Here is a 17500-nt window from a genome sequence, read left to right on the forward strand (position 1 = left end):
CGTCACTGGACTGGCTGTTGGCTGTCAAGTTGAAAGACAAGAACATGCTTTTTTGGTCAATTCATGGTCCTTGTGATATTAAAAAAAAAAAAAGCTTTGCTGCACCTCGCTTTGCAATTGCATCAACTGTTTTATCAACTTAAAGTTAGGCTTTTGGCTGATGCCAGTCACATTTGCTGCCAGTGATGGTCAGTAGGCCATTACAAACAGAAACCTTAAAGGGGCTAGGTCACGCTATTTTAGGTAATTTTGTTTAATTTTGTTAATTATGAGCTCTAAACGTCAAATTGGCAGAGCAAGAGTCTTTCATTTGCAAAATCATGGCCACATAACAACTGAGAATGATTTTCAAGCTTTGTAAATGACATTTTGATATAGACTGATATAAATTTGAAAAAAGGTGGGCCGACGTTTTTCAAATTTACCCAAATTCAATCCATTTCAATCCTCTCCAGTTTTGTCCATCCATGTCCCTTCTTGGCTTCCCTGTGCTTTGTTAGAGTTCTTCTATACTTTTGAACAGTTATTTTCTGATATTTTAGTTAATTCTATGACCATTCGATCAGTGCTGAAAATGCTGAAAATGCCTAAAATAGCGTGACCTAGCCCCTTTAATACAATGTGGAAGGCAATCAGCAAATCACAACACTAGCTTGGGCCCATTAACTCATACTACAGTGATTGGCAACACTGAAAAATAAAACCCTTGATTGGAATTTGAATTTTAGAGACCAGAAGTTGATAATGTGCGCAACCAACAGAGATAGTTTTTGTATTAGAAATAAGATTGCACATAGTGTAGTGGATATAGCTTGTGGGGTGCATTCCAATGCTCTGGTTTCGAATCCCAGCCTGTGTGTCCCATTTTCATTCGGCTTTTAATCCTTTTGAGGCTGGTAAAATCAGAACCAGTATTACTGGGGACAAGTTGTGTATACAACAGGGTTTGAGTGGCACCCATCTCTGCTGTAATAATGGTAGAAGCTAATGAAAAAGGTGCTTTCATGTTGACTTCTACTGCAGTCAGCGTCTTGTCTTGTCTTTTCTTGTCTTTGTCAAGTTATGACAAATAGGCACCCAATGTCTTTCATACCTTGTGCATGTTCTAACAGCACATTGCACAAGTGAGTCATACAATTTTGTTCAATGCAGAGATTAAATGTCTCTACAGATTTCTAGTAGGTATGTAGTAAACTTTTACAGAACACTAAACATAATGATGCTGCTTGCGGATTTACCTGTGCTCTAGAATATAAAGATGCTTGTAGCTGCTTCTCAAGCTGAAGAATTTTTACGTCTTTTCTCAGATTCTCTGTTTCTAATCTCTGAACTTGGTGTTCCAATCTGTAAAGTTCTCCTTCCTAAATAAAGAAAAGAAGAGTATGGCTGTTACAAATACTAAAAAAAAGAAAAAATGTTACAAATGCTCATTTTACATGTTTTTTGGTAACAGATTCTCAAGATAGAAATTACATTAATTTTTTTTAGAAGTACATTTTCTTCATTACAGAAAATTAATGCTCCATGATAGATAACAAGGTTAGAAATTTATTTTAGACTTCCAAACAGCAAAGGAAAGAGTGCATGTAGTTTAAAAATAGGCACGGAATGTGTATGTTGGTAGTGCAGTAACAACATGGTATCGTGTCAACTGAGCTGCATTTTGTCTTCCCAGAGATTCAAGTTAACTTTGTGTAATATGTAGCTCTTAGTACATGTTGTCATATACCAAGATAGTGTTTTGGTACCTTATAATTATAGTGCCATGGTAGTGCCATGTCTAAGCTAAATAGCCCCCTGAGAAGACATGTGGTTACTAGTATGATATTAAGTAATGATCCGTGTAAGGTGGATAGCAATTTCCTTTGTTATGCAGCAACGGGGCTTTCCCCACATAGGAATGTTATTATTTTTACACAGAGAATGCATAAACCTACAGGAAGGCAGTTAACGCAATAAAATTCATTTACAGCCCACTTTGAAAGGGTGTTTTTTGTGTGTTAACAGATTTTGACCAATCACAAGAGTTGAAAACAAAAGCCAAGAAACGTTTACAATTTTACATGTTCCCCAGATACGATTTCTGTGGAATTCATTTAAACTGAGAGCAGATGAAAGATGGAAGATGGTTGGAAAGTAAGGATTAATATAATACTGCTTTATGAAGTTTTGTTAACCGTTTGCTGTTTAAGCCAATCAGAAGTAAGTACAGACAATAGAAAAGTTATCACCTTTTTGCATACATATACCAATTGAATTCCAACATGTTTGTTGCCGTTGTCGCTATCGTTCTTATCTGGACCGTTTCTTACATCCCAGATAGATTGAAGAAAACAAAACAGAATCGAGAAACATTGGCTTCCAGGCTGACCTGTTGATCCCTTTCAAGTCCCCTTACAACTTCTTTTTCACCACAACTTTGAGCGTGCACTCTGAGCCTCTGACATCTCTGTCAGGCAGGGTTAGTATTTGGATGGGTGACCTCAAAATATAGGACTTGCCGTCAGAAACATAGGACCGAAAATTCTATTTTAACGCTCAAAAATGCGAACTAGGCAGGCTACAGATTTTGTTAGCCTGCTTTATGTGAAACAAAATTTAATATTGATGCAAAAGTAAATAAATATTGATACACAGTTTTTAGGAAGAGAAGAAGAAGTTTTCAGGAAGTGTCGATCAAGAATTAAATGTTTTGCCATCAGCAACAAAATTTGCGACGTGAAAACAACTTAAATTTTGAACTGAGAATATAAAACGTTACCATCGATGAAAAACATTTTGGGAGGTTTTTGCTAAAGTATGTTCAATTTTTCTATTGTACTTTTGGCTGCACAAGTAAATGGCAAAATCGAAAGTGACATCGAATTCAGCATGCGCCGTGATCAATTCACCTTGCGCCTTTACTCGCGAAACAAAGGATACATCTGTGTCAAAATGATGGCAAGACACTGGGTTTTAAAGATTGACAAGAAATGTGCAAATTCACACAAAGATCACAATTACAGTATAGCCCAACTCTTGAGGTTGTTGACCATTGTTTCTGCAAAGTCAAAAATTCACTCATCTAAATGAGGTTATTTATCACCAGGTAATTCCATGATCGTTTTGGAAATAGCAGATGCTGTATTATTCATCAGTGTCACAAATTCATACCGATTTTGGAGCTCATTTTGTTGAAACTCCAGCTCGCTTCCAGGTATTTATGTTCGTGAGTTATGCACGCGCTACGGACCTATTTGCCATCACAGTCTTACACTCACTCACTCAAGCAGTCACTCTTACAAACCCAGAGACAAAGTGTGTAGTGCACTTATAAAGTGCACTTATAAAGTGCACTACCATGAAAACTGTAAAAAGGCATGAATTTAAGTGGAATCACAGGAACATGGCTGCACGACACAGAATCTTTTTCCCAGGTCAATAAATTACCACTCTATAATCCAGCCTGAAAACAACTTCCACTTGAACAACATTTCCATTACAATAGTAATAATTATTTTGATTTCTGGGAAATCATCATGTTTACTAAAAGAAGAACACAATAACTGTTACCGACACTCTGGCACTTCAGTCTCAACAGTATGCAATACATGTATGCTGTAATTACCCGGGTATTGTCACTTGAATATACATATAGTATAATGAGTAGGGCACCAGACACTAACTAGAGATTAGCACTCAATCCCTTGCTAGTTCATTCATTTCATTTACTGAAAAAAAAAACAACACCCTTTTTCATTTTGCTGCTACCTTAAGAAATTGCAGCTGCGCTTCAAGTTCTGCTATCCGTGAGATTTTGGCCAGATGTTCTTGTTGAAGGATTTGAATATGTTGCTTCAATGTGAGGAGCTCTTGATCCTTCTCTGCCTGTTAAGATTGTAATGAAAGTTTATCCTTACTGATATTTTTAGAAACAACACAACACTTTTTAAATTTAAAAACGTGTTTCGACAGAAACTTCTGTCATCTGCTAATTAATGCTAATTAACTATAAGAACAAAAGGAAGCATGACAATGTAAAAAATTACAAAGAAAGTTTTAAATTAACATGATAAAGTTGATGATTAAGTGCAGGTTTCTCCCATTGAATATGAATAATTATTACAAGAAGAAATGTTATATACATTTAAAGAATAACAAGGAATACCGGTAGTAATTAATTATTTGGAGCCTAGAGCCAAAGAAACCGCCAGGTTTTCGAGTTAGCTCCTAAAATAATAATAATAATAATAATAATAATAATAATAATAATAATAATAATAAACCTGACATCATTATTGAAGATAAGCAAGAAAAGACATGCATGCTGATAGATATGGCAATCCCCGCCGACCGAAATACATCAGTAAAAGTAACAGAGAAATTGTCCAAATGTAAAGATCTGGAAGTTGAGATTACGAAAATGTGGGGATTGAAAACAATAACAGTGCCTGTTATCAAAAACAGTGCCTGGCATCAAAAAACACCTTGACAACATACAAGGAAAAATTAACATCACAGAACTTCAAAAGATCGCCCTCATAGGATCAAGTCACATCCTCTGAAAAGTTCTAGTGGTCAAATGAAGACCATGACTACCAATTAGAGCCCCAGAACCTGGATTGGATCTGGCGCTAATGGCGAACATGACAGAAGAATCAGAGATAATGGAATCATGGAATGTTCATAAGCAGCCGTATTTCAATTCTCTTCTGTAACTGTTAATGATCCTAAATTCTGGTGGAATTAAGCTGGTCCATCGACTTGTTCATTTAGAAAGCCATTAAATACTTCTGCAGTAAAAGCATCATTTTACCGTGCATGTGCATAAGCAAGCTTAACTTCAGAAGTACTACACATCAACTTCGCTGCAGTTTGAAAATGACAAAACAGTGCGCAGAAGTCCCCTTCAACTGAAATAATGTGTGTAGTGTACATTGTACAGTAGCTCTCACTTCTGAAAGAAAGGATTATCCCACCTGACTTCCTTGAAGCCTTGGTCCTGGATACTTTGAGGATTCTGTCCTCCACTGTGAAGTCCAAGGAGAGGTTTGCCCAATTGGGCCCTTTGTAGCTGCAGACAATCTTGCCGGTGGTGTACGAGAAACAGGTTGCCTTGCCAGAGAACCCTGCAATGGACTGAGCGTGTTGGACTGAGGAGTTACTCCTACTGAAGATAAGGGTGTATTTAATGGGGTACTTGGAGTCGTTGGAGTGCGTCCGACTGGGCCATTGCTGTTTGTCCAGCTTGTCTGAAATGTGCCCCTGGGTTCAGCTGACGTTGTCCAAAGAGCAACTTCTGGTGAATTGGATGAGCGATTTGGGGTAACCACTTCAATGTTGTTGGTTGTAAGCATTACATTGTGCCCAACGTCTAGCGTTACCAACTCTGTACTTGAGCGATCAAGGGTTAGTGTATCAGAACTTAGAGACTCCACCATAGTTGGTCGGTCTGTTTGTTTCCACCTCTGCTGGAAGAAAGAGGAATATGACCAAAGTTACTTAGTGTACTACAAGCTTTATTTTCATATGCTGAGCTTGATCAAAATGATTTTATGCATTTTTAACGTACTATTATCATCATTGTGAGATACAGTTGTTGCAAGCCAACAAGATGATTAAAAATTATATTTTATTCCTGAAACTAAAACTTACATTACCATTATTGCCAATGAAAATAGAATGTCTTTTTAAGTCAACCTCCTTTTGGCTTTTCAAGCAGGGCTCCAGATTGCCATCAATACAGTCACATTTGTGACTGAGTTTTTTCCCTTTGCAACTAAAATATCTGGAGAAGTTGCAAATTTGTGACCTGTTTTCACTTTCACTTTTTCGAAACAAAAGGATTAGCGGTTGCCACTTTGCTGCTACTTTAATTTGCTAAAATAAACAAAGAAATGACAAAAGTATTTTGTCTCTTGCTGTGAATTTTGTTTCAATCTGCAGATAAATCAATAAATGAACTAATATATGAAAGGAATCACATATTGAACTGCCCATATGAAATCAAGTGAAGCTATGATCCAACAAGGATCATCATTTCATTTGTTGATTCATTCATCACAGGAACATTAGAACCCACACATGACCATCTCCCAATATCAGTGGCTTCATAGCTCAGTTGGTTAGAGAGTCGTACCGGTATCGCAAGGTTACACCTTCAAACCCCGTTGAAATCCTGAATTTTTCAAGCTTCTCTATGTAATTGCTACAACTGCAGAACTGCCAGGATCATACCTTCACTTAATCTCAAAATAGTGTAATTTAGCTGTGATGTCACGTACACAACTCCACTCCTTCAATCATTCACCATTTTCAGCGGGTTCTTTACACACAAGTATTGCAGGCTCATATTTTGTTTTGCTAAACTGCTGACAACATGATTTAGCATGAGGATTTTGCGACTAAAATTTGTGAAATTGCGAATAAATTTTTGTATCTTGTCACAAAATTGTGACGGAGTTTTTTCGTTAATTTTGAGCCCTGTCAAGAGTCTTCTCATCTCAACAGAGAATGCAAGCTGCGACCTCACCAGGCACCCCATGCACCCCCCTTCCCCCACAGGCCCCAAAGGTCCGCATTTTGATACTCAATATCCGAGTTAAGGAGTGCAGTCGGTTAAACTGAAGTTTAAAACTTAACAGTGGTATTTCAACAAAATCAAAGAATGGAAAAAAACAGTGATGTCTTCACTGGGAAACTAAAACCAGCAGCACTCTAGTAGCCCGAGCCATTCAGAACATTTCAATGAGCGCTCCTCAAGATATGCGCCACAATCCCTGCAACGAGCTGTGAATGTGAAAGAAGTGCGAGTTATTTAAGGCGGCTGCATACAAAAAACAGGGCATGCATGGGCCAAGAAAGGCTGTCGTCCCTCGCACTAATGCACAGACATTATCAAGTTAAAATTGATTTAGGTCAGGTGGTAAATCTGTTTGTCACCAAACACCCACGGAGGCTGGAGCTCGGGACTATTCTGAGGGATTAGTTCTGCAGTACTTTCATTTTACATCATAAAATTAGTCCTTTTTAACTTAATTCAAACAGTTGTATTCAACAAATGTACATGTAATTATAAATTGAATGTGGTTTAGCATGGTCTGTACTCTTATCGACAAAGAGTATGCATCCTTACAGTGGTCAAAATGTTGTGGACTCACAAGGTGCAGCCAAGTGAGTCCACAACAAATTTTGACCATTGTGATGATGCGTACTCGTTGTCGATAAGAGTACAGACCACGCTAAACCACATTTCCATTTGTTTTTTACCACAATATCAACGACAAAGGAATGTTTTTTTCAGAGCACAAGCTGAAAAAGGCATTGCACAACACATTGACGTGAGCAGCGTGGTCCGGACTCTGATTGACAACAGCAAATTAGCCAATCAGATTGCGAGATTAGCCGCAATTGTGGTAAAATATTCAGTTCCTACCGTGTACTTTGCCGTTACAATTTCTCATGTATTGCTACTTTCCTAAATAAATGGATCAGACAATAATAAAATACATTTCGGTAGTTTGGTCCACTTTGGCCTCGTTAGCACCCCCCCCCCCCACATAAAATCCTGGTTACGGCCTGCTCACCCCCTACCCAGCAAACTGACAAAACTTCCTCGTTATTATCTGCCGTTAGCACATTTTGACAAATGATATTATAGTTAACATGACTAAATAAATAAAAACAAATCAAAAGATCCAGAAGCAGAAGCCTTTCACATCTAAGGGTGTTCCTATATAAGAGTAAAATCATCAATTTCTCGTGTAAAAACTAATTCAATTTATTTTACAAATACTAAACTTTCCTCTTGATGTGGCCACTGCTAATCCACACACCCTTGCCCATGGATGGCAGACATCTTCACCTTCCCTTTTCTGTTAACATTCTTTAAAAATTACAAAATCTGAAGGATTCACAGGCCATATTTTGTTGACCTTTAAAAATGTCAGCAGCAATAAACTCGACATATTCGAAAGAAATAATTTGCAACCCAAGGTGCACAACACGATGTAGCACGAATAAAATCGATGTAGCATGAATAGAATTCACATAACAATTATCTGAATTCTTACCCCCCTCCCCCTCAAACAAGGCTTGTTTCTGCACCTTGGGTTGCAAATTATTTCATTACTTAGAATGACCCAGTGCCACAGAACACCTTACCTGGCTGAGGTCACTGCTCTCTTCGTCGGCCAATCGCCTTTTTTTCCCTTCATGTGACGGTCTGTGTAAAGACGGATCTGTAACGTTCCCAGTTCCATGACTTCCAGAGAAAGAAACTTCGGCCATATCAGGGGCATCCGCATACACTGTAACCTTGCACATAGCGTAACAGTTTCGTCGTTTTCCGGTGCAATTAGCTCGTGGTGTACAACCGTAACGTTTCCCCGGACAATACAAACATTCACTGACTAGAAGGTATCTCTCCGTTCGTTTTCCCCTTGATGGAGGTTGCATGCCTTCCCTCAGCCTACAACCAAGCCTTCCTGTCACTGAAGGACGCTCAGGTCTGCCAGATACCGTCTCCATCACAGCTCCTCCGCCGTAGTTTAGACGCTCAAAATTCCAGCTAATCTGCTTAGCGAAAAAAGCCGGCAGCTCTTTCACGAGGATTTTAATAGGCTCCCCCCATTCGGGCAAAGCACAATTGCGGCACATAGCCTGACGATTACATCAATAAAGCACCTAAATCACAGCGGCTTCTTATCAAGAATTAAAGATTGTTTACCAACAGAACACTTCCTTCGTGAAACGACGCCATTACCGACATACCGCTGGGGTAGTTAACTGTGGACGTCTAAACAAACCCAGCGTTCATTGTGGTCATTGCATTTTTTCTGTTTTGCCGCTTTATATTTTTATCCCGCGAGGCAATCCTGCAAGGACAAGCACTCTTTAGTCATATTCATTAACAAATGGTGGTTGAATGTCCAGATCTCTTGGAAATCCTTTCTTTCTGCTTTGTAATCGATGTCGAAACCTCGGAAATGCACTGAAAATCATATTTTCCGGTTCCACCCTGGTGGGAGAGACTAATCTTTGGGGTCATCTTTCGTCGTCTTTTACAAATCTTGCGCACAAACCAATCAGCCCACAGCAGTAGCCGAAGATAGTGACAGTTCGATTCTCAGGTTGCAGTGGGTTTGTTGTCTTGCATTTCTGGTGGTGTCTCCGAAAGTTTCCTCGGAATTTGGCTTGAAATAATTTCATCTTAAGATTTTCGGACTAAAGTCGGAGGAAATTATTTTCTAAACCAGAGATGAAGACTTTGTGGATCTTTGCTTTTTGCTGTGTGGCGTTTTTGGTGGTAGATGCGAAAAAGGTAGGTAACTTAGAAATGTCGTGATTTGAAATCAATTCAGCTAGGCTGAATCCTTTTGCAAGAATTTTTTATTTGTGTGGTTAATAATCAGGTATCTCCATTCTATTTTCGAAAAGCATAGACAGTAGACCAAGTATCACCCAAGATTAGGGAATAATGAAAAACGCAAATATCTTGGAAATCTCACGCTGGGACATAAATGATTATGCATGATACGATCCATTGTTTTTTCATTGAGCGTTTCAGCACTATCTGACCTTATAAGCCTGCATTTTTATATTGAAGGTTTCCAGGTATTCTATATGTGGAGTAATTTTCGAGATAGTGCTTTGGTTTTTCGCTTCTTCATCAAACAACAGTCTGTCACCCTCAATAACATCATTAAATTGTCATTTTATTCATTCACACAAAGGTTGATTGTTCTACAGATCCATCTGCACGCCAGAGCTCTAGTATATTGGGTTTCACTTCAAAGGAATTGACAACACTATAAAGGCCTCATTTGTATGGAGAAAAGTTGTCCCAGATAGAAGGGTCACTCGCCTTACCGAGCTACCCTGGGTGAGCCAATTTTTCCTACATTTCCTCATAAAACTCGGCAAACCGTTAACATGAGAAAAAAATAGCTGGCTCGACTAGAAGGGTGACCTGCCTAGCTGAGTCACCCTTTTTCGACGGTAGGGTCACCCTTCTAGCCGGGCCAACCTTTTTCCATGTAAATACTTGGCTTGCCTAGCCGGGTCAACTCGGTCAAGGCAAGAGGATGAAAGTATGCGTGAGGGCTGTCTTCCCAGTCTCCTAATGATCGAAACTGAGATGGGCAGCTCTTGACTCAGGCAAAAGAGTAAATTCTTTTCTCATATAAACACTGGCTAAAGTTGTCTTGGCTTGGAGGGTGACCCTAGCCTCTTACCCCAGACTACTTTTCTCCATATAAACAGGGCCTAAGTTTGCTCCCTTAAGGACGTTTGCGCCCAAAACGTTCCCACGTACAGATTTCTTTTAAACTTGCCATGCAGAAAGGCAATGATCTACTTTTGCCAAAAAGGCAAAAAAATGGGGGGCCACCGTGCTCGTTTTTCGAGATCATGAGGTGCACTTTTAGAAGCTTGTGTTATTTTAAAATGATCTTAGCTTACACCTGTCAGCGATAAAAAAAGCTACATTACTGAAATTTAGATCAGGTAAACGTACTCAATTCAACATAACTAAAATAACTAAACAAACTTTTGCTGCTGATGTCTTTTTCTGAGGTGAAATAGACCTTGAAAAACGAATCATACATATTAGTCTAAGAAAGAAAACTTTGGTCGCACGAGAGCATGAAAGGCGAAATACGTACACATACAGATTTTTTTTGTTTTTTCTTAAAATGGACAAAATCAGGAAAGGAAGTAATCTACGGAAAGAAAAAATGGGGGTCACCGAGCATTCAAGAGAGTAAAATCGCTGCAAAGTTCTCAAAGCGATTGTCTATTTGCACTGTCACGTCATTGCGTGACATTTCTGAGAAGACCTGGGTCCACAGCTATCCCATGATGCCACATGCTTTCACGTTCCACTCTTGTGGAAAATGTTTGCACCAATTAGCATCGTCTTTACCTTCGTGGTCTGCGATGCATGACGTGTGCGTGACATGCGTGAAAAAAAGCGCAGTAGCAATGGGCGCGAACGTCCTTAACAAGCAGGGCATGAACTTGATTGTCATTCATTTTTATAGACTGTTTCTTGAATCACATACCATAGGTTGGTTGGTGAGAAATTACAGTTATGTGTGTATTCCTTCAAATACTGAGTGTAATTTATTGGACTAAGAAATATGTAATGTCTCCCATCCAGGAAAGTCCCTAAAGATTATTTGCAATTTGGCTTTAAGAGCTTTAACCTGAACTAGGAAATTTTTGTTTAACTCTGAGTTGTCTTTTTGAAATACTATGAAAAGGGGAAATATCACAGACTGTTCAAATGGAAGCATCACACGAGGAAATCGTCAGTGAACGGTGAGATGATGTTCTTTTTGTCTTTGAGTATCTTGCAACTCATTAAGGTGATTCCTCAGTATTGCACTGTGCATCCTGTCCTGCACATACAGTGTGTCAATATTTACAAATTGGTCAAATTTGTAACACTGTAAATCGCTAAAACAGTTCTCAAAACACGTGAGAGAAGTTTTGAATGACCATAATTCTTTGCGAATAAGTGTGCGCATTCTGAGAACAGGGCGAATTTTGTTGTTTCGATCTACGATAATCGAGATAGACAGGTACGATGGTGGTTTACTAAATGAGCATGGTGACCTATATTTTTTATTTCATACGTTTGTTGTACAAACTATCTCCTTTAAAACAAAAAAAATAAAAAAAATTATCAGAAGGAAAAAAAGATATAGAGAAAAACGTACATGAAGCCCCTTACCCAGGGATGTAAATTATCACCTTGAAAACAACGACTCAAGAAACATTTTGAGTTGATGTCATTCTAAGTCAAGTGATTTTTCCTATAAACTATTTAAGACAGTGTTCCATATGCTCTACACTTTCTACCTATCAGGTGTTTTTTCAAATGGTAGTTTAAAAACCCTCTTGTCTAGCTACCGCTAAATCATAAAATGTACCCTGAGCCGATGAAATAACGCGCATGACTAGTATCAGTACAGGCATCAGTGGGGTAAGATTGGACAATTATATCTCTTAAGCAAGCACGGTGACATATCTGTTTTATTGTAGTTTTCAAAACAGGGATTAGTAGGGAACATTCAGGGAAAGTTTCAAGAAAATCATGTGACAGCTGTTTTTTCCGAGGAATCACGTTAATCACATAGGAGTGATTTTAGGATTCGTCTGGATAATGCCTTAGGCAATGATGCTTCAGTTTGACGCAAAAATATACAGCCTCTTTCATTTGGGAAGAATGAGGAGTCCTTCAACGCGACCTGTGATCTGTAAAATCTGTCCTTGCTTCTCTTTCCTTTTGCTGTGTTTCTTTTATGTCTGTTCAACAGATTTAAGTGGTTATTGCAATGTCTCATTCTACGTTTTGGGCATTTTGAGTGTCATGAAATTACATCAATTTGCAGGACATAACCCCTTTAATTTGAAATATAAGTGACCAAAGATTCCAGAGACAAAAAAGTCAAACAACAAATTATTTTGTTTTATAAATATTACAGACAGATTGCCATTTGGAGCTTCCTTTTATTGCATTATCAGATTGGGAAGACCTTAGACAGCAATGAGCAGAACCAGGTTGCTGACCAGCCGTTTTTGTTAAAACAATGGTTTGCTGGGGGTGCCCAGTCTCGCGGGCTCAGAAAACCTGGTTGTGGTCATTGTTATTAATTTAAAGGTTTTTCTTATCAGAGAGCTCTTAATGCATAGATCTGCAGTCGATTGGCAAATGATACTGCACCCTCAGTGTGTCTTTTTTGAGGAAAATCATTGTATTCAGGCCCAAAATGCCTGTGAAATGCGTTTTCCAGCATGCCTTTACCAATGTTTTTCTGGGGAGGGGGCAAGCTCCTGCACCACCCTAGAGGGGTGGGTTTGGAACCGCACAGTCTACTTTACAAAAACTTCTGGCTACTGAAAAACTTGAAGAAAACCATGATTAATTGGAACGTTTGCTTACAATTTAATGCAAGGTGTGAGGTTAGAGCACTTGGCTTTTGTCAGACTCATTTCCAGATTCATCATCAGATCTGGGTTGAGTTTATTGGTTCTCTATTCCTCTCTGAGAGTTTTTTTCTAGGCACTCTGGTTTTTCCCTTTCATGAAAAGTCATCATAATTAATTTTTCATTTATCTGATGAGCTACAGGTTACAACCTGGTAATAATAATAATAATAATAATAATAATAATAATAATAATAATTATTATTATTATTATTATTATTATTATTATTATTAAGAAAGAAAAACATACGAAACTGACTAGATTTTTATTTTCACGACGTTTTCATTTCGTAATGGAGTTACGATGACTTGAAAACGTCGTGAAAATAAAAATCTAGTCAGTTTCATATGTTTTTCTTTCTTAGTTATGAGGTTTTCTAAACAACTATTATTGTTATTTTTATTATTATTATTATTACTATACTGTTATCTTTTACATTAACAGGCAACTGCACGGAACTCCCATCTCGTCTGCTGGATTGGTTTCATGTTCTTCGAACAGCACACGTCAGAGATGAAATGAACACTCATGGCTTACCACTACCTCAATATGGAGAGGTCATACCTGAAATGGAACTGAGAGAAGCAAAGATAACTTTGCCGTCTGGTAATGTCAAACATAATGCTTTGTAGCAGTCTCGTTTATGCATTCTGTATTGTACCATATGCCAGCCAACAGGACATGATGAAATTTGTTATGCTGAAACCTAACCCTAATCCTCTTTGAAGCTTTGAGCAAGGGGCTATTTTGTCTGCTATAGCTTGTTTATGGTTTTTGCTGGCGGGGTTGCTTGCTTGCCAATTTCCCACATCTTTACAGTCTGCTAGAATGACAGTTTACATGTTGACATAGAGGCAAATGTGGTAGGACTTACTGTATGCACACGTGTAAAAGGTAAGGTAAAGTCTGCTTACGAGCCTAGAAGGCCCATCAGGCCGGCGCTTATCTCCAGTTTCTGTAGCATGAAGCGACTAGGAGTATTTCTACTTTCCCCTGGATGGGATGCAAGTCCATCGCAGGGTTACACCCAGCATTAAATTTGCCGGTACCCATTTATACACCTGGGTGGAGAGAGGCACCGTGGGAGTAAAGTGTCTTGCCCAAGAACACAACACAATGTCCCCGGCCAGGCCCCGAACCCAGACCACTCGATCCGCAGTCGAGCGCACTAACCATGAGGCCAGCGTGCCTCCCACATGCACACGTGTACAGTACAGTTAAAATGTGTGAAGTCCCTGCTAGCGTTTTTTTGAATATTTTGTGGAGGTTGAGAAGGGACTTCTCACGCAAAATTTGAGGTGTCTACATGTCCACCTGACAGAAAACATTATCTGTGGCTTCTCTATTTTCTGTACATTGTAGTATTTTTGCATGAAGTTTTTCAGGCAAGAGGAAAGAAAAGGTTATAGAATTGTGTCACAATAAAATTTGATTGGTCTTACTCCATTTAACGAATTCTAAAAAAGAAGTAATTATTTATGTCCTTAAATTTTGATGTAATTGCTTTGCCATTTACCTTCAGTTTTCTTGAGCTTACATTTCCTCCAAAATTATAATTGCTACCTCAGCCAAATGTGACAATTACATTCATACTTTTTTTGCAGCAAAATAATGTTCAGATGATGTAATTAAATTGAATTCATGTTTGGTTCTTGGGAGGCGAGGTGGCCTCATAGTTAGTGCGCTCGACTCCGGATAGAGTGGTCCGGTTTCGGGTCCTAGCCAGGGACGTTGTGTTGTGTCATTGGGCACTCAGGTGTAAATGGGTATTGGCGAAGTTAATGCTGGGGGTAACCCTGCGATGGACTAGCATCCCATCCAGGGGGGAGTAGAAATACTCCTAGTCACTTCATGCTACATAAACCGGAGATAAGTGCCGGCCTGGTGGCCCCTCTAGGCTCGTGGCAGACTTAACCTTACCTTTTGTGTTTGGTTCTTGTACAAGAGATTTAGAGGTATAAATCTGTTTTCAATGTAGCTGACCCATGGGTGCTAGCAATTTATTTATACATTTCTGCAACCATATAATGACATTTTGAAAACATTGAAGATCTGACATTTTGCATATAAACACAATCAGTGCATTCTTATACGTTTATCAGCGATTCTGCAAGCCATGAATATACCTTGTGTTTGGTGCACTTCTTTTGACAGACTTTGATCAAGAAGCTTGTCGTGAACCAATCAGCTCTGTATTTCGTTATGTTTTTGATGAAAACAGAGATGGTATGTTAGAGGAGTCAGAGCTTGCCATTGTCTATGGGGCTGACACGTATGACCCATGCATGAAGGAGTTCTTTCAGGAATGTACAAAAGGAAAGGAAAGTCTTACTGAGAAAGAATTCTGTAGCTGCTTCAGCGCAGTAGGTAGGGTCCTTTCTGTTTCTTTTCTGTTTTCATTAGTTTATTAACTTTTGATGTTATCTAGTACGAGTATTGAAACAAACACCTCAGACAGACATTTCGTGTTTGTTACAGAACCACCCTGCTTACATAAGCTGCGCCAAAATCTACCATTGCTGTTGGTAAGAGGAGAAACACGCCCGATCCCTGGGGTTCACATTCCATCATGTGACCAAGATGGGTATTACATGCCAAAACAGTGCAAAGTTTTGGACCAGCAGGGCACCAAGAAGTGCTGGTGTGTGGATAGACATGGCAGCAAAATAGAAGGAATGACTGACTGTGGTAGGTACAGTGTACAGTGTGATGGGCATTACTAAACCACGAAACAGTGAAACATTAAAACACCATGTACATGTATGACCCCACAATACATTGAATACTAACCGACAAAGGTTGGATTTGAGATTAAATATCGTTGTAGGCCTAATTATGCCTAAAACGTTATAGCTCCTAATTCATTGAAATTAAGATTAGGATTCAGATTAAGACTGAGATTAGGAGCAATAACTTTTTAGGCCTAATTAGGCCTAAAATGATGTTTAATCTCAAATCCAACCTTTGTCGGTTAGTATTTAATGTATGGTGGGGTCATACATGGTGTTTTGGTGCTTCGTTTCGCTGTTTCATTGTTTAGTAATGTCCGGGATATAGGATGCAATTCTTGAAGTTCTGGCAACTCAACTTTGAAAGGTATAGGGCTTTGCACCATGCTCTCTGGAATCTTGAGCAATTTCATGTTCAAGGCAAAGGGACTTCCATTTTGTTTTTTGGGTCGACTGGAAAGATGTCAGCGACTGTAAAACCGCCACAGTAATAACTGAGACTAACATTAATTTTGAACATCTCCACTTGCATCTATTATTATATTGTTGGAGATCATTGCTAAACACTCTGGATCCCACTGCACATTGGTGGTGCCACACAATATTTTGGTGCCAAGGATAAGATATAATATTATGTAAGCTCACCAAATTACAATCTTTGGTAAGATCTGACCTTGCTCACTCCTAGGAGACTGGGTCAGGAGAAAGTAAGAAAAAGAGAACACGAACATAACAGGTTTTTTTGATCCAATGCAGCCAGCCATTGGTCAGTTTTAATTGCAAACGGCACACTTAGTGCAGCCTGTTGTTTTCTTGTTCTTCAACCAATGAGAGTATGGTTATGAACTATAATTATGTGGAAAACTGGTATAGGAACTGTGGAAAGAATCTCAATAATTATTATCAAAGTTATGTCAAGTTACCCAAGTAGTAAGGAAAGGAATGCCTGACATATTCTGGCTTGAAACACTTATGTCCAGGATTGACCCAAATTAGATGCACACCCGATAGACCATTTTGCAGTTGTGTGCATTGTTACCTGGCCTATGAATGAAAGTGAGGCTAGAGTTGACCTTGTTTTGAAAGAAACTTTACTGCTTTTCTTATGTTTAATTCCAAATAATTAGCATGAGAACAACATTAACATAAGAAAAGCAGGGAGATCTGTATCATAACAAGGTCAACCCCAGCCTCATTCATTTAAAGGCCAGGTAACTAAGCACAAAACTGTAAAAAGGTCTATTTTGACATCCGACATGAAGTCTCCCTTCAAGTCTGAGCGGTTGCTACCTATTTCCAACAGTAAGGTAAAGTTTAGCATTATTTTTATCTTAGGGTAAATGCAGCTTTTTATCTTTACTTGAGGAGAAGTATTTGGAGGTCCCTTTCTGACGTTAATTGTCTGTATGCTGAGAGCAAGGGGACACTTTGTGACGCTTATTGAAATCCATGTGCACCTAATTAGGGTCAATCCTGGACATGTGCCGTGAACGGGATATGAATTTCTTATCTACCAATTGAGCCATCTGGAGAACTTGGAGCTGGTCATTTTGTAACATCAATATCATATCATTAATTTTTATTACTTTGGCGCAACCCACAGGTAGCAAAGCTAATTGAGGCGGGGGGTTGGGTCTTTAAATTGTACATCATTATCAGTAAAGAAAAGAAGTAAACGAAACAAAAGAAATAGAAGAAAAGAGGGAGAAACAAAGAAAGAAGTGAGCAGTTAAAATAAAATAAAAATAATAATCATTTTATTGTAACTCAGTGTTATATGTAATTATTATGATTACAT

At 38.7% G+C, this 17500-nt stretch overlaps 2 protein-coding genes across 3 annotated transcripts in view; one reads left to right on the forward strand and one right to left on the reverse strand.

The window, feature by feature from the left end:
• The window catches only part of LOC138000442 (uncharacterized), a 9761-nt gene extending 1119 nt beyond the window's left edge, over window positions 1-8642 (reverse strand). The window contains exons 1-5 of one of the 2 annotated variants that reach the window (XM_068846862.1): window positions 8143-8642; window positions 4959-5447; window positions 3751-3867; window positions 1239-1361; window positions 1-21 (exon numbers count right to left, since the gene is read on the reverse strand). The exon at window positions 1-21 is cut by the window's left edge and continues 1119 nt beyond it. In XM_068846862.1, the coding sequence (XP_068702963.1) occupies window positions 1-21; window positions 1239-1361; window positions 3751-3867; window positions 4959-5447; window positions 8143-8637 (1245 nt within the window). In that variant the 5' untranslated portion in view covers window positions 8638-8642. Of the gene's footprint in view, window positions 22-1238; window positions 1362-3750; window positions 3868-4958; window positions 5451-8142 lie in introns of both variants that reach the window. The other variant, XM_068846861.1, reaches the window with a different exon arrangement.
• Window positions 8643-8800: 158 nt separating this feature from the next.
• LOC138000443 (testican-3-like) overlaps window positions 8801-17500 on the forward strand; it is a 10497-nt gene continuing 1797 nt past the window's right edge. The window contains exons 1-5 of the mRNA XM_068846863.1: window positions 8801-9301; window positions 11244-11301; window positions 13418-13579; window positions 15128-15340; window positions 15452-15661. Coding sequence (XP_068702964.1) covers window positions 9239-9301; window positions 11244-11301; window positions 13418-13579; window positions 15128-15340; window positions 15452-15661 — 706 coding nt within the window. The 5' untranslated portion in view covers window positions 8801-9238. The remainder of the gene's footprint in view (window positions 9302-11243; window positions 11302-13417; window positions 13580-15127; window positions 15341-15451; window positions 15662-17500) is intronic.

The sequence above is a fragment of the Montipora foliosa genome, chromosome 4 (assembly GCF_036669935.1).
Source record: "Montipora foliosa isolate CH-2021 chromosome 4, ASM3666993v2, whole genome shotgun sequence".
Lineage (NCBI taxonomy): Eukaryota > Metazoa > Cnidaria > Anthozoa > Scleractinia > Acroporidae > Montipora > Montipora foliosa.